Raw genomic sequence first — 25,236 nt, 5'->3', positions numbered from 1 at the left:
TTTATAACTTTAACAAGGGACTTTCCACATTTATTTAAATGCAGAAGTATTTTCTTAAGTAATACATTTTAATATCCTCCCAGAAACCATTGCTCTACAAAGCACACGATAAGGAACAGAGTTGAAGTCTAGAATTGTGCCTTTGACTATTAGAAAAAAAATACGTTATTAATGACTAGTAGAGTGTCTCCAAGTATTCCCTAACAGATTGTCAAAAGGTCATATATATTATTAAAGAAGAAACAGTCAAAAAGACAAAATTTATCATATTGCTAAGCCCTTAGGGGATAAAATGATGGCTCCTAAGGATCTCAAACTCAGCTTCCAAAATGCAATTTCTCATCTTTTCCTTTCAAAGCTGCTCTTGCATTTGCACTATCAGTGATGGTACCACCATTCACCCAGTCTTCTGAGCCATTAACCTGACTCCTTAATAGACCTCTGAAGTTTCAAATACAATTTTTTTTTACATGGATCTTCCACCTTCCTAACACTTCTCCTAATACTCCCACCTCTTTTAAGCCATTTGCTGGTACGTATTTTTAGACTCTTTTTAATAAAAGTTGTATTAAGATATAACTTATGTGCATAATATCCATACAGTTAAGTGTAGTCTGATGTGTTTTTAATAAATTTATACAGTTGCACAACCATCACCACATCACCACAACCCAGGCTCAGAAGACTAAAACTCATCTGCAGTAAATGCTGCGCCCACACCTAGACCTAGGCAACCACTGATCTTTCTTCTCTTTATACTTTTTGCCTTTCCTAGAAATCTTAAATAAATGAAATAATATGTTATATAGACTTCTTTATCTGGTTTCTGTCTCTTCATGTTATTTTTGAGATTTATACATATTGGTACATGTAGTGGTTTATTCCTTGTTACTGCTGAATAAGCTCATTGTATGTATATACCATTTATCCATTTACTACTTGATGTACATCATTCCCGTGGGTGTGTAGTGGTATAAACTTGTGATTTTGTGTTTCTCTAATGATTGATGATGTTGAACATCTTATCATACACTTATTTGCTATTCATAAATCTTTGATAAAGAGTCTATATCAAATCCTGCGCATTTTTTGGGGGGGTCGTTTGATTTATTTTTTAGTTGTATGAATTAATTACACACTCTAGACACAAGTCCCTTATCAGATACATGCCTCCAAATATATTCTGCCATTTTCCTTATATTGTTTTTAAATTTTTTGATGGTGTCTTTTGAAGAACAAAAGTTTTTAAATTTGACAAAGTCCAATTTATCAAATTTATTTTTTATTTGTTCATGATTTGTGTGTCATACTGCAAAGATTTTCTCTCATTTTCTTTTAGAATTTTTAGAGTTTAACTCTTAAATTTAAGTCTATGATATATTTTGAGCTAATTTTTGTGAATGGTATGAGGGAAGGGTCAATGTTTTGTTTTGGTTTGGTTTTTTTGCATACAGATTGCCATTATTCCAACATTTGCTGGTACCATTATCCTTTGCTTAGTTAATTATGTAGGCACCTTCATCCAAAATGTATGAGCCATACATGTGAAGGTCTATTTCTGGACTCTCCATTCTATTGCACTGATCTATATGTCTATGCTTACATCAATATCACGATGACTTAATAAATAGAAATTTATGTTAAATCTTGAAATCAGGTAGTGTAAATTCCTCAACTCTTTTCTTCTTTTCCAAAATTGTTTAGGCTATTCTAAGTTCTGGGCATTGCCACATAAATTTTAACAATGGCTTATCTATCTCAACAAAGAAGCCTCCTAGGATTTCATGGGGATTGTATTATATTCATAGGTCAATCTGGGGAGAATTGTCATTTTAACAATATTGACTCTTCCAGCAATTTAATATTGTGTATATTGTGATTTATTTAGGTCTTCTTAAATTTCTCTTAGCAATATTTTGTAGTTTTTAATGTACAAGTCTTGTACTTCTTCTATTAAATGTATTCCTAAGTATTTGATTCATTTTGATCCTTTTTTATAATTTCCCTTCAGATTATTGCTAGTATACAGAAATACAATAGACTTTTGTATACTGCTGTTGCATACTGCAACTTTGCCAAGTCTCCTTATTAATTCTAGCAGTTTTTTTGGTGATTCCTTAAGATTTTCTGAATACAATCCAAAGAAAAATAGTTTCACCTAAATACGATGTTAGCTGTATATTTCTGTAGATATTACTTGGCAGATTAAGGAACTAATTTCCTTAAAAGTGCTTTTTTTCCCCTAAAAAATAAGCTGGAGTTGGAATTTTTTCAAATGCTTTTCCTGTATCTATTTATATGGTCAAATGGTCTTTGTCCCTTGTAAATATGACATAACAATTAATTTTCAGATGTTAACCTTGCATTTATCAGATAAACTCTACTTTTTTATATTAAATCACTTTTATATGTTGCTAAATTTTCATTTGCTAATATTTTATTAAGGAATTTTGTGACTCCATGTAGAATACAAGTATGTAGCTTTCTTTCACTGTGATGGGTTTTTTAATTAATTAATTGGTTTTTTTTATTTATTTATTTATTTTTTTAGAGACGGGGTCTTGCTATATTGCCCAAGCTGGTCTCAACCTCCTGGGCTCATGCAATCCTCCTGCCTCAGCCTCCTGAATAGCTGGGATTCATCCTGATGTTTTAAACTGACTTTGTTATCAAGATAACACTGGCTTCATATTAATAAAATGAAAGTGTTGCATTACGTATTTTTTGAAAGATTTTCTAAATTAGTCCTGATAATTTGTGTTATTCAGGAATTTGCCTATTTCATCTACATTGCCAATTTTGTTGGCATGAATTTGTTCACAATATTCTCCTAGAATCCTTTTAATTCCTGTAGCATCTATAGTAAAGTTCCCTCCTTTGTTTCTTATTTTGGTATTATAATTTGTTCCTTCTTTCTTGCTTTTCAAAATTGATTTTCTTCTTCCTGTTTTATTTCTTTCTGCTCTCATCTTTATTACTACTTTCCTTCTACCTATTTTATGTTTAATTTGGTCTTTTTCTAGCTTATTAAGGTAGAAGCTTAGGTTATTGATTTTAGACATTTCCTCATTTTAATATAAGCAATTAGAATTTTTCCTGTAAATAGTGTTTTACCTACACCACAAATTTTGATATGCTGTGTTCTCATTTTTATTCACTTCAAGATTTACTTATTTTTTAGAAACAGGACCTCACTCCGTCACACAGGCTGGAATACTGTAGCATGATCATAGATCACTGCAGCTCAAGCAATCCTCCCACCTCACCCTCCTGAGTAGCTGGGACTACAGGCACCTGCCACTACACCCAGCTAATTTTTTAATTTTTTTGGTAAAGACAGGGTGTTGCTACATTGTCTAGACTGGTCTTAAACTCTTAGGCTCAAGTGATCCTCCCACCTCAGCGTCCCAAAGTACATGAATTTCAGGCGTGAGCCACCGTGCCTGGGCAGTTTAAGATATTTTTTTAATTATTCACATGATTTCTTGTCTGATTCATGTTTTACTTTAAAAAAAAGTAGTTTAATTTTCAAATATTTTAGGATTTCCTAGATTTCTTTCTGTTGTTGATTTACACTTTAATTATCTTGTAGTTGGAAAAAACTCTTACATGATTTCAACCCCTTTAAGCTCAATGAAACTTGTTCTACGACCCATAATTTGGTCTATCTTAATAAATGTCTCACATCCACATGAAAAGAATATGTAAGTACTCTACTCTTGTTGGGTAGAGCATTTTGTAAATGTCAATTAGTTCAAGTGATCGCCTAAAGGACACTAACAGGCTATTTGTCTGTTTTTCTGATTAGGTTTCTACCGATTACTGTAAAAGGAATATTAAAATCCACAACAATAAGTGAATTGTATATTTCTCCTTTTAATGAGCTGTTTTTGCTTCATGTTTTGGCATTCTGTTATGTTCATATGAATTTATAATTGTTATAGTTTCCTCATGTATTAACCCTTTTATCATTATAACATGGACTTCATTTCTGAGTAAAAGTCAGTAGAAAAACAAACTGTAGAATCATACTGACAAAGGCTTGGATATTGGAATTGTCAGATACAGAATTTAAAATAACATTTAATACATTTAAAGAAAGAAAAGACAGAACTAAAATGTTTTTTAAAGGAACAGAAGGCTATAACAATAAACTCAAAACAGACAGAAAAAAAATCACAGTAGAAATATTAAAAATAAAAAACATAATTGAAATAAGCAAAATGGACAGATTAACCATTATATTAAACACAGCTAAAGAGAACATTAATGACCTAGAACAAGGAGCTGCAAAACTATGGCCCACAAGTTATCACTATTTTTAAATAAAGTTTCACTGGTGCATAGCCACATTCATTCCCTTACAATTACCTATGGCTACTTTTTCATTACAACAGCAGAGTAGTAATGACAAAGCTCACATGAACTTTGTCTAAAGTATTTATGATCCAATCCTTTAAGAAAAAGTTTGCCAAATTCTGAAGTAGAAAATAATCTGAAAAAATCACACTGAAGGTAGCACGAAAAGCAAAAGGGAGTTGCAGAGGACACTTTCTGGAATGATGGAAATATTCAAACCTGTATATAGCAGTGTGAGTTACACAGACCCATACATTTGTTATGTCTGTACAGGTAAGATTTGTACATTTCTGTATGTAAATTTTACCTTAAAAATTAACAAGTGGGGAAAGTGGGGAGTAGGTAGAGGTAAAGAGGAAACAGGAAAGCAGATTTTTTGATGGCTGTTTCATGGGGGGGGGGTTCATTACACTATTCTGTTTATTTTGCACATGTTTAAAATTCTCTGTAATAAAAACTAAAATAGAAAAATGCTTCCGAAGACTACTTAATAGAAGAAATACTCACAACATAATATTAAGTTTAAAAAACCCAAAATATTCCTAGTATGACTGTAATTATATAAAGTATATGTGTTCCATATATGTATATAAATATATACATATATATATATGTTGAAGAGAATATATCAAAATGTTAAAAGTGATTATTGAAGAATCGTGGGATTACAGGTAATTTTTACTATTTACCTTTTTAAGCCCTTTTCAGATTCTTCCACATAGTAAGCTAGCACTCTCTGAAAATAATTTGCATACATTTCTTAAAAATCAAACTAGTTCATCTTTAGCTACATTCAGGACTTCTGAAATAATCAAAGTCCAAATAACATCTGAAGGGCAAGAAATGAAGATGTGAACATTGATTGCATTTGTCCAAAGAATAAGAAAAAAATAATACCAAGTCTGAGATTCAGGTTTTAAAACAAAAATCTAGGATCTCTCCTGCACACACTTCCCTCTAGACAAGCACTGCCCAACAGAATTTGGTGGAACTAGAACTGCCATGGTGGAAAGGCTCTTTGAGTTGCCCAAAACAGTAGCCACTAACTAGAGGCTCAGTAGCCTTGAAGTATGAGCCGACATGATGGACAAACGGATTTTCCAATTTAATTTTAATAGCCACATGTAGCTAGTAACTACCACACTGAAGAGCAATAACTGTAGGGGGGTAAAAAACAACCAAACAACAACCAGATTCATGGTTCTATGAATTTTCCTCCTCTTTCCAGTCATTCAGTAATTTACTGATAATTCTATACCTTCCCATCTCTCCCCAGATAGCTACCAAATCATAACTTACAAAAAGATTGTACATTAAGCTTCCTATTCTTTCTCTTGGGCAATGGAACAAATGAAGAGTATTAGTTACTCTAAGATTTTCTGAGTAAAACCAAATTAACCATTAAGATACAGCCTAAACCCAATTTAGTTCCCCTTCTGTCCAATTCTTCAGGGTTAATTTGAGTTTCTAATTTGTGCTTTTTAGAGCTACTTAGTCACCTCTGATCTTTTTTCTGTCATTTAATTTTTGTTCTGGCCGGGCGCGGTGGCTCACGCCTGTAATCCTAGCACTCTGGGAGGCCGAGGTGGGCGGATCGTTTGAGCTCAGGAGTTTGAGACCAGCCTGAGCAAGAGCAAGACCCTACCTCTACTAAAAATAGAAAGAAATTATATGGACAGCTAAAAATATATATAGAAAAAATTAGCCGGGCATGGTGGCGCATGCCTGTAGTCCCAGCTACTCGGGAGGCTGAGACAGGAGGATCGCTTGAGCTCAGGAGTTTGAGGTTGCTGTGAGCTAGGCTGACGCCACGGCACTCACTCTAGCCTGGGCAACAGAGTGAGACTCTGTCTCAAAAAAAAAAAAAAAAAAAAAATTTTTGTTCTTCCTCTTGTGGAAAAGCAAAAAGAAAGAAGAAATTGAAGTAACATAATTTATCAACAGCATGACTCCTTTAAAAGGATTCCTCTAGCAAGTACACACACATTCATAATAAATAGTCCTCTCTCTTAGAAGCATCAATGTCTGAGGTTTAGATTTTACTTACCCTGATATAAAGCATGTTTCTCCTTTCACCTGGGTCACTAGGAAGCTAAAAGGTATACTTAGGGCTCACAAATAACTAATTCAACCTAGTGTTAATTTCCTCTTGTATCTTATAAACTAGTTTCTGATATTATTTTTTAGCTGCCCAGATTCATTCCTAAATATTTATACATACTTCCCCCCAAATTTTAAAATTAATAAATACAAATTACTTGAACAGATCTCCCCTCAGATTTCAGAGTATCTTCTTACCTCTAGTATGTCCAAATTAAAGAGGCCAAGATCCTTTTTTCCTTGCTGAATTTTAAAAATTTGACTGAACAAAATATATGCAATACTATATTTAAACAAAGTGACTATATTATATTTCTCCAAATACCCATAAGATCTAGAACTGAGACCAGCCAGATCTTTTAATAGCTCTTTCCTGTGCCGATTAGATTGTCAATATTTTTCTGCTCATTTATTCTGTTTTGAATGGTCTATCATACCTTGACTGTTCCTGGAAACGCTGTGCTCTTAATTGGGATGCCACGAACAATGATGACGCTATTGCCAATAACTCGTTTCTCTCACTCTTGGTTAATGTGTGTCCTGAGGAGAAAAAATTGTCCAATCAATCAATCATATAAATGTTAACATCTGTGCTTCTATCTTATGGAATTACTAGTCACTCAAACAGGTATTTTTATCAGGTATCTGTCTGGAGTTAGACTAGGCACTGGGGTGTGCAGGGTTGAGGGAGCAGGATTTAAAATAAGATAAAAAAATCCTGCTCACGGGAAGTTTTAAAGTCTAATTTGGGAAACAAGATATTAAATAGATGCACAAAACAATTAAGGAAACTATCTGCACATGGATCTCTAGGAAAAGCTTAAGTTTCCTCAAATCTGCTTCTCTTTCTCACTCCCCTGCCCAACTTTACTCCTAAGGAAAGCGAGGAAAAAGGGGTGGAAGCTTCAAGCTCCAAAGAAGAGGAGAGCTGCTGGTCAAGGATGTGGATAGGCCATGTTCTCTAGTGCAAAGGACTCAAAGAAAGAAAGGTGCGATTCTCTTGCTTCTATGTATGTGGTCAGTGCTTGAATCCCAATCAATCAATCAATCAATCAGTCAACAAATCCTTCTCCCATTCACCTTCTCTTCCCAACATCACACAGCTGGACCTGGGGGCAGTGGGCCAGCCCATGAAGGCCTGTGGAAGACCTCTTGTCTGAGTGCTGTGTAGCAGGGAAAGCTGCTCTTTCAAAATTCCTCAACAAGAGGGGTGTGAGTTAAAGTAGGATTCGGACACTCCAGAGTCTGCAGGTTAAAACATCCCTCGACGGTTCTGTAATCTCATCACAGTTTCTAACACTGTTTATTTGCCACAGTACTATCTACAGACAGCAGGTCATTAAATGGTACAGTATGAGCAACTTGAGTGTTTGGTCATCGGCAGTAAGATGCTACCTATACAGTCGCCCTTCTGTATCTGTGGGTTCTGCATCCACAGATTCAACCAACCGCAGGTCAAAATATTTGAGGGGAGGAAAAAAGGGTGATTGTGTCCGTACTGAACATGTACAGACTTTTTTCCTTGTCGTTATTCCCAAAACAATGCAGTATAACAATTTACATAACATTTACATAAGTAATCTACAGATGATTTAAAATATACAGGAGGATGTGTGTCGGTTATATGCAAATACTACTCTGTTTTTTATCAGGGACCTGAGCTATTGTGGATTTTGGTATCCAAGAGGGGTCTGGAACCAATCCCTCATGGATACTGAGGGACAACTATACGATTCAAACAAAACAAAACATAAGCAGTTATCTAAACTTACTTAAAAGAAATAATTTTTAAGTAAGAACAGTCCATCTAAAAATCACTCAAAACAGAAATAAAACTAAAAATATTCTAAATTAAAATATAAACACTTTCAAGATCTGCAGCACATTTTTCTATGGGGAGGTGCTTCATGAAACCGAAGGGTAGGGAGAGCACAAGTAATCCATTCCTCTCTGAGACAAACCTAGAAGCTACATAAATCATAATACAAACATGGGATCTATAAACTGCTTCTGGGCATTCAGTAATAGATCCCCATAAACCACACTCTTGCAGGCTTTGCAAAGTTCCTGATTTTACCCTGACATATAAGCAGTGATAAAAACATCCTGTATGAGTCCATAATTACCCTATATGAGAAGTATTACAGAAATTTGGTCTAGTCTTCTCAAACATATAGTTTTGAGGCATACAGGAGACCCTAGGAGCCCTTTGGGGATCCAAAAGATCAAAATGGCTTTCTTATTAATGCTAAGATTTGGGGTTTTTTAACTCTCATCTGCTCAGGAGTATACTGTAGAGGTTCCCAGATCCAAGGGACACATGACGTGTGATGACCTCATTGCTTTCATGTCAACACATAATGGATTATCATTACTTTTAAAATGAATTAACAAATAAATATTTTAAAGTTCCTCAGTTTAATTTATAATGTGGTAAAAATATCAATAGATATAATCACAAAAGCACTTTGGAGTATAAAGAGGACCAGTGCTTCCCAAACTTCACTGGGCATCAGAATCACCTGGTCTAAAGCCCCATCCCCGAGTTCCACCTGCAGAGATGGAATGGGAGAAGGAAAAGGAGATGGAAGCTACATTTCTAACAACCTCCAGGGCGATGCTGATACTGCAGCTCATCACATCTCACCTTGAATAGAACTTTTAGCCTCATGTTTATCAAGCTGTGTAAAGAAATCATTTCATAGCTCATGAAACCAGTTTAGCAGGTCATGCCCAGCAAGATAAATTATCAGAGCACTTTGAACATCGTATTTTTCACGAAAATGTTGGGTGTGTTTGAGTGTTGTGTGCATACTAAGGATGCAAAATGTATTTCTTATGGTGATTTACAATCAAAATACTTTACAATTCACTTCTTTGGACACGTATGCACAGTATTTACCATCAGCAAGGGAAAAAGTAACACGTTGACTGCAAGATGCTCAATCAGTATTTCATTTGGTTTAATCAATCGCTAGCGCACCAACTCAGGCAACAGCAAGACAGCAGGCTCCCAAATAAAATCGACCATCATTCTCTCTCACAGGCAAATGGATATGATGCATATCAACTTTAACCCTTTTATTGATATCCCACTTCAAAAAGGGGGTATCCAACAGGCCCTGTATAAGAAATTTGATCATAAATGACCTATTCTTACGATAATGGTTCTAGCCTATGCTACTCCTGGTCACAGGCAAGAGTGTCCTTCACTTCTGCATGTTCCCCAGTGGCCTGATACCCAGTACAGTGTGTCTGCCCTGGCTCTGACCTTGGACCCCCTTTGAAAGTTCTTCACTGTTTGTCCTTTGGTGGCAGTGTGCTAGCTTGGTGTACAGTCAGACACACCTGCATTCATTCTCAGCTCCAGGCTAGTAAACTAAGGCAAATGTACTTCATTCATTTGTCTGAGCAGGTTCTCATCCATAAAGCCCTCCCCATGAGGGGAGTTGCGAATGCATGCTGACTGCTGACTCACCGGAATGCAAGTCCCATGAGGGCAGCAAATTCTTCTGTTTACTGATGAACTCGGGGGGCACAGTATGGACTTAAATGCTCTGATTTTTCCTATCCCTTTTTGCAAGTGCAAATGTAAACTAACAGAGCACTGCAATCTGACACTTGTTTTCATCTCTCTCCCAATCCTGATTAAGACTGAGAAGCACAATTCTGGGTACATGGGGCATACAAACAGTGACATGGCAGTAAGATTGAGAGCCTCCTGCCTGGCACATAGGACACACACAGCTCCAGCACTCTTCAATAGGAGCAAGTTGCTCCTACTTATTACAAGTATAGCCTCAGCCTAGGTGGAGTTCTAAGGCTTTCTCAAATCCAGCTCTTGGAACCTTCCCGGCATGAAGTCTTAAAACCTCTACTGTGATGTCAGTGAAGAAATGGCTGGAGAAGGTGGCAGCTCTTGATTTAAGGAGCCTTACATAGGCTTTTTGACATAGTTTGGCCTCTGTACCCCCAGAACCAAGATCACTCACTACCTTTGACTCAACAGGCTCTGTATATGACTTAAAGTTTTTCAACTTCCTCCTTGCAATTAACCCTTACCTTCTTAAGCTTTTGGGGGAACAATTTCAAACAAAGGCCCCAAACCCTAAACACTGTTTATTATCTCCCCTCCTTGCTCATTAAACCAGTAATTACCAGAGGTCAAAACCATGCAGCAGTACCTGCAAGCTTTGTGATATGCCACTATAACCTCATGCAGCAAGCCACCCTCATTTGCATGATCCAATTTTTAAGAAGCCTGATCTGTGTTCTTCCCAAGTGGTTTTAGTTATAGCATTTATTTTCAACGTTCATGTGGTGGTTTCCTTTACAGGCAAAGTTGTACTAAAGAATGCTGGGAGGGGTCCTGATTCTGAGCCCTACATTTTCTCTCTTTAAGGGCTCTGGCTCTCCTGACCATTGGCTTCCTATGTAGGATCATCTGGCTGGATCATTTTGTGGGGGAATCTCGGTAGGCTGGTTAGATCTCTCAGAAAAAGACATTCTACTACTGTGCCTAAGTGCACCTGTCTGCTTGTTCAGCATTCTGGGAACCAACTAGGGAACAACGGCTGGGGGAAGGGCATCACCATATTCAGTAGGTCCATGTCCCTCAACGCTGTCCAACTATGCCTGGTGTCTCCTGGTTTTCTACAGAGAATTTCAAAGCTTTTGCCAGGGTCGGGGAAGGAGAGTGAGAGAGAAGATACAGAGAAAACTTTACAGAGATTTTAGGCCACTGGTCCTAGCTTTAGGAATTTCCCAAGGTACGTAAAGCTAATAAATATTGACGCTTCTGAAGAGTTCTGCAGTGACAATGAGCTATTAATACTTCTCAGTGTTTCCCATTGTTAGCTTAGGATTCAACTTTCTTAGCTTACTAAGTCAGTTAACAATCATCTTTCAGCTTTTCATTTTCCAATATGCTATCTCCTATCTTTTTCCTTGTGGGCTTGTGTTCTTAAAAAATTCAAGTTAGTGGGTTTGGGGATAGGAAAAAATGTGTATATTTAAGCTTCCATCTTTACCTCAAAACTCGGTAAAGTACTTTCTTCAGGAATTTCCTCAAAAAGGGTGATTTCTGAACCCCTCTTTAACAAAAAACTTTTGTTATCTTAACAAATGAAAAGATACCTTAGTTGAGTATAGTACTTTTGAGTCGAGTTCTTTCCTGTACAGCAGATATTTTAAGGTTTTCTAAGTTCCAGTTTATAAAGTATGAAGATCATCCCACAATATACTCCTTGTTTATAACTTGTTTTTTCTTCTAGATGCTTTAAATTATTTGTTCTTGATATGCCTAGAGTAGTTACTTTTTTTCCATTAATCCTGTCTGAAACTCAGCAAGTCTTTTCTATAACTCAAGGCTTTCTTAAGAATAAAAAAATAAATAAATAAAACTTCCCCGTTATTTCTTTCAAAATTATCCTTCATTTGTCCATTTTTCTTTTCTTTGTGTCAAAAACAAACAAACAAACAAACAAACAGAGTCTCACTCTGTTGCCCGGGCTAGAGTGCCATGGCATAAGCCTAGCTCACAGCAACTTCAAACTCCTGGGCTCAGGCAACCCCACTGCCTCAGCCTCCCGAGTAGCTGGGGCTACAGGCATGCACCACCATGCCCGGCTAATTTTTTCTATATACTTTTAGTTGTCCAGCTAATTTCTTTCTAATTTTAGTAGAGACAGGGTCTCGCTCTTGCTCAGGCTGGTCTCGAACTCCTGAGCTCAAACGATCCGCCCGCCTCAGCCTCCCAGAGTGCTAGGATTACAGGCGTGAGCCACTGTGCCAGGCCCATCCATTTTTCTTTTCATGAAACTCCTATTATTCATTTACATGTAAAATCTTTTAGATCTTCCCTCCATATCTTATCCTTTCCTTCATGATTTCATTCTCATTATCTTTTTACTACACATTTGAGATACTTCTTCCATTTATTCCTTTGGGTCACTAATTTGGTTCCTAGTAGTGACCATCCTCTCTTCTACTTTGCTGAAATGTTGTATTTCTCAAAATCACAGTGTTTAGTTCATTAAGTCTTTCTCCCCTGATTTAATATCCTTAAGTGTTCTTCTTATGCTTCAGTAAGCACAGTCATCTGCCTCCCATAGCAGCAGTTCTAAAACTGAGCATCACCTCTTCTGAGGAATTCTTCTAGGTCTTCCTCCCTAAATTGGTAACGCTTTTCCTTTTTACATTAGTGGCTCTGTTTGCTGTCAGTACGCAGGTCAAAGTGTTGGGCAGTGGTTTGCTGGTAAATGCTTCACAACCAACTGGGGTGTAGGGAAGAAGAAATGCCCCAATGTGTAGCATTTGCCAATTTCCTTACAGAAAATTCTTTCCCAATGGCTAATTTCAAACATCAACATTACATCAAAGAGGATGGTTTATGAAGATGTGCACACATGGCTCTCATAAGCCTGTATGGCCCCCCCAGCACCCATGGATAGAGTCCTTGGAGAGGTGCTGCAATAGTCTAAAACACCACCTCATCCTTGAAGCCATTATTGATTCTCTAAATTGGAATTGTTTTTTTCTCTGCTCTCATGATACTTTGCTTATATCATTACTTAGCACTTATTTTATTCTGTCCCGTAGTACAGTTAGTTCTTTACATGTTTATTTCTCTCATGATGTTAGCTTCTTAAGGGCAGGAAAAATATACTACTCATCTTTGATTTCCTTCTACAGCCTTTATCAATTACTTGTTGAATGACTTTAATGACTGAATTCAGTACAAATATAATAGTACTACTTTTATTTTTTCATTTCATTTGTATTTCTTTCCCATCCTCCCTCTCTCTCCCATACCACTACTTTTAAAGGCAGAGAAATACTTAATTAAATTCAGTGGAAAAAGAGAAGTTTCATTGTGCACATTTTGTGCTGAATCAAATATTTACCAAAAATCTATAACTTTTCAGAAGAAATCATTCTGACAACTTCTTTTTTTTCTTTTTCTTCTTCTTTTCTTTTTTTTTTTTTTTTTTTTTTTTTTGAGAAAGGGTCTTACTCTGTTGCCCAGGTTAGAGTGCAGTGGCATCATCATAGCTCACTGCAACCTCAAACTCCTGGCCTCCCAAAGTGCCAGGCTTACAGGCATGAGCCACTGCACCTGGCCTGACAATTTATTTTGATGGGGGGGCTTGAGGTTGAAGTACAGCAAGGTATCACAGAAATAAGTCCAAAATATTCATTATAGGCCAACTGAAATTATAGTTCTTAAAATATCTTCTTCCTCATATTCCATTTATTTCAGAATAAAAATATCTTCATTTTCCATTTATTTTTCAGAATCAAAGGAAAACAGCTTTTCAACATCAGAATCTAAAAACTTCAAAAGAATAATTACTTGTGTATCCAATTTTTAAAATTTTAGACACAATCATTTTAAAGTTTAAGTCCAAGAATCTTTAGTAAAACCTTCCTAATCTACAAACAAATTGGAGATAACACATACAATAAAAAATTTTAAGGCAATCATAAAAATAGACACTTGCCTGTGAATAGTGCCTAGCATAGCTGGACAGATGGGAAACAGATGGGTAACCCCAAAGGGGCAAAATGACCTGGCCTCCAACATATGGAGAAGATCCAGGATTAACTTCAGTTACCACTTCCTGCTGTCTCTTTTGGACACATATATCAAACAGTCAAACATGATACAGTTTAATATATCTAAGATCTGATCTGGGGGACAAATAGGAAAGGAGAAATAGAGTAATCTCAAGAAGAAGAATGGGAAAGAGTAGCCATGACTATGTGAGTCATTTTATGTACTAAAACACTTTAAACGGATAAAAAGAACAGTTGAAATTTGTGAGAGAATATCTAACCCCTTCATATTCCCTATGTTCATTAGAAATGAATGTAGAGGCTCTGGCTCTCACCTGACATTTATATTAACATTTCTATTAAGTCTCAGCTAAGTCTTGGTTTCTTAATATCACGCGTTAACCATGTTTTCAATGCTCAGGGTTTTCTCTGTCTCTCACTTGATGAGCAATTTTTCTATTACATAGAAACATTTGCTGAAAACTTTGAGGTGTTAAATTTCACATTCTGCTCATTACTTTATTCAAAACTTCATTTTTCAGAATAAAAACCATTATCTTCTTAGATATCTTCATTTTCATTAACAGCACTAGCATCCAGTTTTTTGAAATTTTCAGTGCTACTTTTCATAAAGATAACTTTTTTTAAATCACTAAAGAAGAGTTCCTGTGTATACCCAGATTTGTAAAAAATACGAATCTGACTTGACTTTCAGAAACCAGAAAATGATCTGCCTATGTTTTGCTTCAAAGCGCTAGACTCACAGAACATTCCACATAGTTGAATTCCTCACTTCACAAAGTTGCAGATTACCACACTCATGAATCACCCATGAACACTCAAAATCATGAATATCAATAAATCTTGGATACTCTAAAAATTCCAATAAATCAAGAATATTAGCCAAAAGACCTTAATTTCAAAATAGAAAAAATTATGTATCACAGTATAAAGTATAAAAAGAACAACTTTAATACACTAAAATATTTTAATGTATACAAACCTTTAAAGCCATCAGGATACTCATCAGAGAGAAATTTAGTGCTGATGTCTCCTTTTACAAAGCGTGAGTTGATTATCACCTCTCGAAGTAATGCAATATTATGTGTAACACCTAAAAATAAAATGATACCAGATTGAGTTGGAGAACAATGAGTCAGTGAAAAATTGAATTCATATAATCTAGAGAAATCTATCATCAGTGTCCTATGACCTAGCACAAACTATGTAAGATTACTTATCCTCCTTGACTTCAAGTAACAACAAAGAATATCTGAACTTAAGATCTTAAATAAAGCAATAAGTATAAACTTAAGTAGCTTCTTATTGTCAAGTCAATTCAATGGGGATCTAAATGTCTTTTCAATAAATGGTAAAAGAACAACCAGCTATCTATTTTGAGCAAAAAAGAAAATGAACTTCAACCCTAACTCACCACATAGACAAAAAGTTAACTCAAAATGGATCACACACCGAAATGTAAAACCTAAAACTATTTTAAGACTTATAGAAGAAAATATAGCGGGAAAAAATTTCTGTTACATTGAAGTAGGGAACAGATTTTCAAATAGTACACAAAAACCATGAACCATAAAGATATCAACAAATTGTACTTCATCAAAATTTGAAAGTCCGCTCTTCAGAAGATACAGTTAAGAAAATGAATTGGCAAGCCACAGATGGAGAAAAAATATTTACAATACATATATTAGACAAGGTACTAGTATCTGGAATGTATAAAGAACATACACAACACAATTACAATGTGACAAACAAACAAAGTAAAAAAAAAAAAAATGGGCAAAAGATCTAAATAGACATTTTACAAAATGTCCAGTAAGCACAGGAAAAGATGTTCAACACCATTATCTTCAGGGGAAAAAAAAAATAACATACCCCCCACACACACCAATTTACATGGTAAAAAGTTACAAGACAGATAATACCAAGTGCTGGTGGGGATGCAGAACAAATGGAACTGTCACACCCTGTGTTTGCAATATAAAATGATACACACATTTTGAAACAATTTGGCAGTTTCTGAAAAAGCTAAACACATACTCATCATATGATTTAGATAATTCACTCCTAATTATTTACTCAAGTTAAATAAAAACATAGATCTATAAAAGACTTATCCACAAAGATTAATGGCAGCTTTATTTACAATAATCAAAACATTTAAGCAATTTAAATGTCCATCAATAGGTTAATGGATTAACAAAATCAAGTTTGTCCGTACAATGGAATTCTATTCAGGAAAAAAAAAAGAAATGAGTCACTAATACATGAAATAACAAGGATGACTCTCATAATACAACATACTGTATGAGTCCATTAACATAAAATTTTAGAAAATGCAAACCAACCTGTAGTGACAGAAAGCAGACCATATGGTTACATAGGAATGGGGTGGGGGTGGGGGGGGCAAAGGCCATGAGGAAACTTCTGGAGGTGACAGAAATGTTCAGTATCTTGATTGTGGTGATAGTTTCACAGGTGTCAAAATTCATCAAATTGAATATGTTAAATATTAGAAGTTTACTATATGTCAAATATACCTTAGTAAATGGGAAAGAAAGAAGAAAAAAGAAAAGAAGAGAGAGAGAGAGAAAGACAGACATGCAATCTAGTAGAAAAAAATTGAGCCTAGTACATAACAGCTATTTCAAAGTACAGGACCACTGAATAACATGGGGGTTAGGGGTACCAACTCCCTCATAGTCAGAAATCCACAAATAACTCTGACTCCTCCAAAACTTAAATACTACTGTTTACTGGAAGCCTTACCAGTAACAATAAATTTACACTTATTTTGTATGTTGTATTATATACTGTATTCTTAAAATAATGTAAGCTAGAGAAAAGAAATTATTAAGAAAATCATAAGGAAAATATATTTACTATTCATTAAGTGGAAGTGGATCAACATAAAGGTCTTCATCTTCATCTTCACACTAAGTAGAGTGAGCAGTAGGAAGAGGAGGGGTTGGTCTTGCTGTCTCAGGGGTGGCAGAGGTATAGGAGGTGGAAGGAGAGACGGGGAGGCAGGCTCACTCAGTGTAACTTTATGGAAATACATTGTAATTGTAATTCATCTGACTCTTTTGCTTTTTCCTTTCTCTAAAAATGTTTCTATACAGTACCAATCCTCCTTCCACCATTTGCTTTAATTGGGCCCATATTATACAAGGATCCATGTCATAAAAGAAGTCAAAAGCAGTCTTTAATAATTGGAACCCTTCTGCCAGACTGTCTAATGTCAATCTGTTTTCTGGCACTGCTTTGTCTATGTCTTTTTCCTCATCATCCGGCACCGGTTCAGAAGCACTCATCTCCACCAAGACATCTTCTGTTAATTCCTTTGGAGTGGTGTCTATTAGCTCTTGAATTTCTCCAAGATCCTTACCTTGAAACCCTTCACCCCCCCACCACCACCTTTTTTGCCATATCCACAATCTCTTTCATGATTTCCTTGACTGGCTCTGTCGTCAATCCTGTGGATTCATGCACAACATCTGGACACAGTTTTCTCCAGCAGGAATTTGTTGTTTTGGACTTGATGGCTTTCATAGCTTTTTCTACAACAACAATGGCATCTTCAATGGTGTAATCCTTTCAGACTTTTATGTTCTCTCTATCAGGGTTCTCTTCCATACTTTGTTGGCATTAAATTCTCCAGCTTTAAATCCTTCACCTTCCTTTTGCTTTAAGATGTCATATAATGACTTCACTTTCTTTCAAATCATATTAGAGTCTATAGCTATGCCTTTCTTATGTCAGTACTGCACCCACATAAAAGCTTCATTTTAAATACAACATACAAAGGTATTTTGCAAAAAGTACAAGGTTTTCATGCCTTCTGGCATGACTGCAGCAACTGCGTCACAAATTTCTTCTTTTTTTTTTTTTTTTCTTTTTTACCCTGGTCCTTACACTGGATTCATTTATCTTGAAATGATGGGCAACTGCAGTTACAGACCTCAATCTATAGTACGTATCAAGCAATTCAACTTTTTCTTATAATGTCATGACTTTTCTCTACTTCTTGGGAGCACTTCCAGGATCACTAGTGGCATTTCATATGGGTCCAGTAGTGTTATCCAAGGTCTTTGGTATTGCACTATAAACATAATGAAAAGTACTCAAGAACCAAGACAGATCACTTTTGACTGAGATACACAATTTACTGTAGGGATGAACTGCTCACACAGATAATCAGCATCACATGGTGTTTTGAGCAGATACTTGCAACACTTGAGCTCACTGCAACAGCAATAGGAGGTGGCTACAAAATTATTACAGTAGTATAGTATGTAAACAAGTAATTTTATGCATTTATTATTTAATACTGCATCTTTACATCTGTTTACATTTCTCATGTGAATGGTGCAATGTATGGTCTCTGTATCTAAGTTTTGATAAATATTAAGTTTTTATGATAGATTTGTATGTATTTTATGGTAGTAAATGATGAAATAGACTAGTATCTACATATATTTTATTCATTCATGCCATACCCTTTTCTTAATTTTTTTGATATTTCTAGGCTACATGGTTTGTCTGCAAGTTTTTTCAAACTGTCACAAATCTCCAAATAAATTTTCATTTATTGAAAAAAATCCATGATAAGTGGACCAGTACAGTTTAAACCCGTGTTGTTCAAGGGTCAACTGTAAAGTCAAAATAGGTAACTCCCACAAGAGGGATACTCATAATGTTGAGAAAGTTCTGTGATACAGAAAGGCTTTATGAGGAATGCAGTATTTAATCTTGGTCATCTGAATTACAAAGTTAAATGGGAATGAAAGGAAATGTGAGGAAGCATGCAACCACCAGGCGGGAATTGCATCAGGCATAAAAGAACTGAAGAGGAAATAAATATTAATAGAAGTTTGTTCATTCCTTCCAATTTCTTTAGTCCACTTTTGTATGGGTCTAGTCTGTACCACTATGCTGCATAACAAACCTACAAAATCTGATTTTGTCATTCAAGTGGCATGGAATCCCCACTTTTACAACAATAACTATATAAAGTAAGCAGAGACTCAGATACTCAAGTTCAAGTACGGGGTCTACCTCTTACCTTAGGTAAGGTATTTAAACTCTCAAACCTTTAGTTTCCTCATTAGCAAACTGTTAGCAATAATAGGAACCTATTTTGCATGACTGTCATCAGGATAAATGAGATAATGCTTAATACAATTCCAGGCACTCAAAAAGGTACAGTACTATCCCTTTACATGGGAAGAAACACAGAGCATAAGACAAAAATGTTATTAATAAAACATGAGACAGAAGTTGTACTGCATCCTAAGCTTCAGCACTGACCTACCTTACTTCCCGGTTCATGCTCTGTTAAGAATGGAACTTCCTAAATCTAGGTTTATACTATTTCTATTTAGAGGGTACAACTCTCTTATGAGGCAGGGGTCAGCCAAACCTGGTCTACTACCTATTCTGTAAATAAAGTTTTATTAGAACACAGCCAGCCTCATTGTTTGCATACAGCTGTTTTCCTGCTACAACAGTAAAGTAGAGTAGTTGTGACAGAAACCATATGGCCCACAGAGTCTAAAACATTTACCAGCTAGCCCTTTAATCTGAGCAAGTTAATCTGTCTATATCAACATTGTTTCTACACCTATTACTCGTGCAGCAATTAGATATCATGGGAAGGAAAATGAGAACACACAATATGCTATCTGCTTTTGAGAAACTTTGAGTAACCAGTTATAAAACAAGAAAACTACAAAGAACAAAGGGACTATAAAAATAAGAAAACTGGGATCCAGAGAGACTGAGTAACTTACCTAAAATTCAATACATTATATATCACAGAAGTTACATATATAAACAATTTTTAAAATACAGAGATTTATTGTGATAGATTGCTAGTTTCTCCTAAAACCTGCTTTTCATTTTTCCACAGTAACAGAGTTTTAGATGAGCAAAAGACCACCCAGACACAGACTCCATTTTCTCATCTAGCTTATAGCTAGACATGACGAACTCATTCTGAGACAATGAAACATAAGTTAAAGTGATGTACCCAACTTCCGAGTCACTAACTTATTAAACAAGTCCCTTGCTTGGACTTCCTTTCTTTCCCTCTCACTATAGGTTTTCTGATGTGGCAGGAACTCAGCTTTAGCAACGCAAATGAAGTGTGTGTGTGGGGGGGGAGGTGTCTTTGAATGACCTCATGAAGCTCACTTGGCCTCCATGAGCATGAACCATGACTGCTACATGAGCAGTAAATTTCTAACTTATTTATACCACCGTACTCAGAAATCTTTGTTATAGCAGGCAAACCTGTACCCTAATGTGTGAGTATGGGGCAGAAGGGCATACTGTTTCAATATGACTTTTCATCTCTTAGCTAACCAATGTTTACAGCTTAATATGTACATCCTTACAGGACTTTTTCTATGCATCTCTTTATATTAGACCACATTTGCAACTGTATGAAAAATTCTGAGCATCTCTATTCCTGATTCAGAAGATACTATGTATCTAAATTTTATAAAAGCCACTTCTCAATCTATCCACACTACTTCAGATCATTTAGAGAAACTTCCAAATTCAAACATTAATGATATTCCTTTAGCTATACAAATATTCCATGGAAGAAGTTATCACATATATTACATCATAATAGACCATTACATACATATCATATAGATTATTTCATACACACACCCTTTTATAGCACATGCCCATGAGAAATGAACAACTATCTTGAGCTTGTTCTATGGGTAACGAGTTAGCCCATATCGAATAACTAATGTTTCTAAGGGCTTTTTATAAATAAGTATTTTTTTATGCAGAAAGTACTGGAAGGTGTAAGAAACATCTGAAGACACCAATATACCTAAGGAATCATTGAAAAAAATGGCATTTACCCATATTATAGGTGGCATGTGGACAGATAAAAATAAAGAACAACTGAAGGCAATATGCTAGGATGCTTAGAAAGACAAATAAGGTAGGCAAAAATTTTAAAGGATCCTTGAAACAGGTCAGGCTACAAAAGGGAAATTAATCCCTTGATCATATGTTTCACAAATAGACCAAACTAAAGCACTTTAGAAGAAGAAAAGGGATATGGTTTGCCAGAGAGGTGCACAGGCATAGGAAACGGCAGCTGTGGTGTTTCAGGAAGAGGAAAGCATTTATGACTTACATGGATTTTCCTGGCTGGGAAAGAAAACAGAGAAAAACACAAAAGGATCCAGAGATGAGTAGTTGAGATTTGGGCAATATTAGGGAGGAACTTAAAGTTCCTTAAAGTGCTTAACAATTTTCACCATTTTAAAGAGCATATGGTCACCACCAGGTCCTTCTGTGGAGAGGACTAAAAGGACACCATGGCTTAACGGTTGGAGCACAGGAGAGGGGTGCTAGATGCAGCAGAAAGACCAACACTGCATTCAGGGTCTGACAGGACATATAAAGGTTTTACTGTCCCTTGAGAGCAACTAGAATGGCTGAAGGAGGGCAGATATGGCTAGAATTATGCAATCCAAGAATCACTCAGGCTGATACATGCAAAAGAGATTAGAGAGGGGCAAGAGGAAAGATGGGGGAATTCGTTGGCTGACAACTGCACAGATATGCTGAAAACAGCAAGGTGGGGGTTCACAGCTAGGGTGTTGATAATACAGATGGGAAAAGCAGCTGGACTTTGGAGATATTCAGGAGGCAGACGGGCTGATGTCAAGGATGGGGAGATGAGCACAGCACCTAAATTTCTCGCTCTGCAACACGAGAGAGGGTGCCATTTGCAGAGAAGAAAGGTGTTGAGAGGAAAACATCTGGTTCATGGGCAAGTTAAATTTGAGATGCCTGTGAGATGATGTCTGAATGATTAGAGTTGAGAAGAGCAGGCAGATTAGAAGGTACACATCAGAATCCAGACGTGTTCTGGCTATAGGGATGGACATCCATGCAAAGGAACTCACAACAGAGTGAGAATGGGGAAATGCAAAATAAAACCAGCAATATGCAATTTATTCATATACTATTATAACTGGAGTTTTAGAAAAAGTAAGATCCTAAGGGAGAGACTGGAAAGGATGAAAGTTAGAAGACCAAGGTGCAGCAGTAATTTCCCAAAAAAAGTTGTCATTATGTACAAACTAACAATTCAGAATATTTCAACTTACAAGTTTTTTTGCAAATAGTAAATAAGATAGCAAGACAGTCTCTTCCCTCCCCCAGTTAAATAAAAATAATACTGTTCACTTGTATCCTTAATATTTCATATTTATTAAATAACTTTACGGGCTCTCCTGTCACAGCCTGGTACTGGTATAAATTTTCTAGCTCTCTGTGTGGCCAATGTCAAATCAGTTGGAATGAAACCCTGTTTTCAGTAAACTACAATATAGCTTTCAGAAATAGTTAATGATAATTTGGACAAAAATAAGATTTTCTGATGCTCAGTGATCAATTCATGACTGATAACATCTAAAAAATTAAAATGCATGCAGTTTTACAGGATGATATGCTGTATTTTCACTCCATATTCAAAGTTGGAAAAGAAGTATTGATTTTAGGAAATGTAACTCAAAGGAACTATAAGCAAATATTCATTTACATTTAAATATCAAAAAACAGAGCCATTCAAGCACACAAACGAAGCATAGACTTTAAAAATCTTTCTACTTGAATAATAAGTAGAGCATGAAAATATAGACTTTTATCTCACTAAATGTTTCAAAAATAAAATTAAAACACAGAAACATTTTCTCTTTAATATTCTCTGAATAAAAGATTACATATTACTATGCAAAATCAAATCATTACCTGTTTTTCCTTCCTAAGAACTATATAGTGAAATAATGGTTCATGATAGACAACTAATATCTAGGTGCCTCAACTGACTGCTCCAAAAACTACTGTATATTAATTCCAAAGCCAAAATTGGAATAATCAGAAAATTGTTTTATACCTAAAAGCACAAAAGATCAGAAAAATGGGAAAAATCATTGAACTATTAAAAAGAGTTGTATATATTTGAAAGTTACCATTTTGTATTTAGTTTATTTCTTTCCATATCCCAGGAAAGACAATGCCATTTGAAAAGATCCTTGTTTAAATAGTAAGTGGACAGTGGAGGTATTCTTTGAGAGTTAGTTTACAACTTCAAGGATATTATTAATCACATACTCATAAAAATTATGACTGGGAGCTTTAGATTGGGAATTGAAGATGACCTCTGCCAAAGTTCACCAGGTCCCATCTGTATGGGAAATCATGACCAGGCCACAGAAGAGAGGCCCCTAGGAGCAGCCTTCTCCTGACTACCTGCTGGTTCCAAAACACTGCCCAGACATTAGCTGCACATGCTGCCAGGATCAAACAGGGGACAGAAAGCACTGCTTATTTCATGAGGACTTAGAAATTAACTTGACTCAAACTACATTTTTGCTCTAAAGTTTCTCTGTCTTAACGAAAGCTCACAATCAGCTCAGGAAAAAAATACTCACATTTAAACACTTAAGCAGTTACCACATTAAGACAGTAAGTTGTCATTCCTTTCCTGCTCTTCATAAAGCAAGTTTTTAATCTACCTACCCTTTAGAACTAGCCAGTCGAATAATACACAAGGAAAAATCTCAAGGGCTGCTCTGTTTTTATTCCTCAAATGTTTGGGGCTGGGGGGCAGGTGTTCTTCTTCCCTTTATTTTAAACGTTTTATTTTGGAATGATTTCAGAAACATTTTTAAATAGTACAGAGAGTTACAGTATATCCTTTACCCATATTCTCCAAATGATAACATCTTACCACATTTATTTGCTTTATCACTGATTTTCTCTCACACATAATTTTCTTTCTTAAACATTTGAGGGTAAACTGCACGCAAGATGCCATTCTACCTCTAAATACTTCAGTGTATGTTTCCTAAAGGCAAGGTAAGTTTCTTCTGTAATCACAGTACAAGGATAAAAATTAGAAAGTATAACATTGATAACATTACCATTATCTAATCTACAGATCTTATTCAAGTTTCACCAATTGTCTCACTTATGACCTTTACTACAAAAGAAAAACATTTTTTTCGGTTCCAGGATCTAACACAAGATCACACATTGCATTTAGTTGTCATGTGTCTTTAGTTTCCTTTGATCTAGAGAAGTTGTTCAACTTTTGTTGTTTCTTGACCTTGACACGTTTGAAGAGTAAAAGCCATTTATTTTGTAGACTGTCTTTCAATTTGGTTTGTCTGATGTTTCCTCATGATTATATTCAGGCTATACATTTTGGGCAAGAATATCACAGAACTGATGTTGTGTTCTTCTCACAACATTCTATTAAGGGGGACCTGGTGCTGATTTGTCCCATTACCAGTGGGGTTAATTTTGATCACTTGGGTAAGTTGCCAGTCTTCTCTGTTGTAACAGCACCCATTTTCCCATTGTAATGAGTAAGCATCTTGGGTGGACATATTAGGAAACTACGCCAGTACCTGTTTCACATATTTTCACCCACTAATTTTTGCATCCATTGATGATTCTTACCTGAACAACTTGGTGCTTGACAAATGGTGATTTTCTACATTTATTAGTTAAAATCCCCCATTTATCTCACCAGTCTATGTCAGTATTAACTCATGAACTCTTATTTTATTCCATGCATTATAATCCATTAAAAGTGTGATTTATTTTCTTGCTGATGGTTTCCCAAATTTGGCCAGTGGGAGCTCCTTTAAGCTGGCTGTGTCTTTTTGACGAATCATTTTTTTTTTTAGTATTTTCTCACTTAAACATCTTGCATTCAAGGCTCATCTTGTGCTCTTGCCGAAATGGGCCATTTTATCGCAGAGCCTTGGTTCCATTTACAGGACAATGGTATTTAGAAAACAAGATCTAGGTGCTTGGTGTGCTCAAACTATGGGCATCAATGCTAGTATGACCTCTCAGCAGGGTAGCAGTCTCAATCAAGGGAAATTTGTCCCATAGGGGATGTATAGCAATGGCTGGAGATACTTGGTTGTCACAATTAGACACTACTGTCATTTAGTGGGTAGAGGACAAAGATGTTGATGTTGATAAACATCCTACAATGCACAGCACAGCACCCCCAACAACAAAGAACTATCTGCCTCAAAATGCCCATAGGGCCAAAGTTGAGAAACCCTTAGCTAGAGATATCGTGTATACACGCACAGACACAAACATGTACTTACATACTTATCGGTCTAAGTTAGAATT

The 25,236-nt window shown here is 35.9% G+C and overlaps 1 protein-coding gene across 11 annotated transcripts in view; it reads right to left on the bottom strand.

The window, feature by feature from the left end:
- Positions 1 to 25,236, bottom strand: part of PCCA (propionyl-CoA carboxylase subunit alpha) — a 360,250-nt gene that overhangs the window by 154,426 nt on the left and 180,588 nt on the right. For all 11 annotated transcript variants that reach the window (XM_069467608.1, XM_069467610.1, XM_069467606.1 and 8 more), the window contains 2 exons: positions 15,020 to 15,130; positions 6,897 to 6,999 (listed from right to left, as the gene is read on the bottom strand). In XM_069467608.1, coding sequence (XP_069323709.1) covers positions 6,897 to 6,999; positions 15,020 to 15,130 — 214 coding nt within the window. The remainder of the gene's footprint in view (positions 1 to 6,896; positions 7,000 to 15,019; positions 15,131 to 25,236) is intronic.

This window comes from Eulemur rufifrons, chromosome 4 (genome assembly GCF_041146395.1).
Source record: "Eulemur rufifrons isolate Redbay chromosome 4, OSU_ERuf_1, whole genome shotgun sequence".
Taxonomy (NCBI): Eukaryota; Metazoa; Chordata; class Mammalia; order Primates; family Lemuridae; genus Eulemur; species Eulemur rufifrons.
Note: the sequence above shows the minus strand (reverse complement) of the source record. Positions and strands in the feature narration are given on the sequence as shown.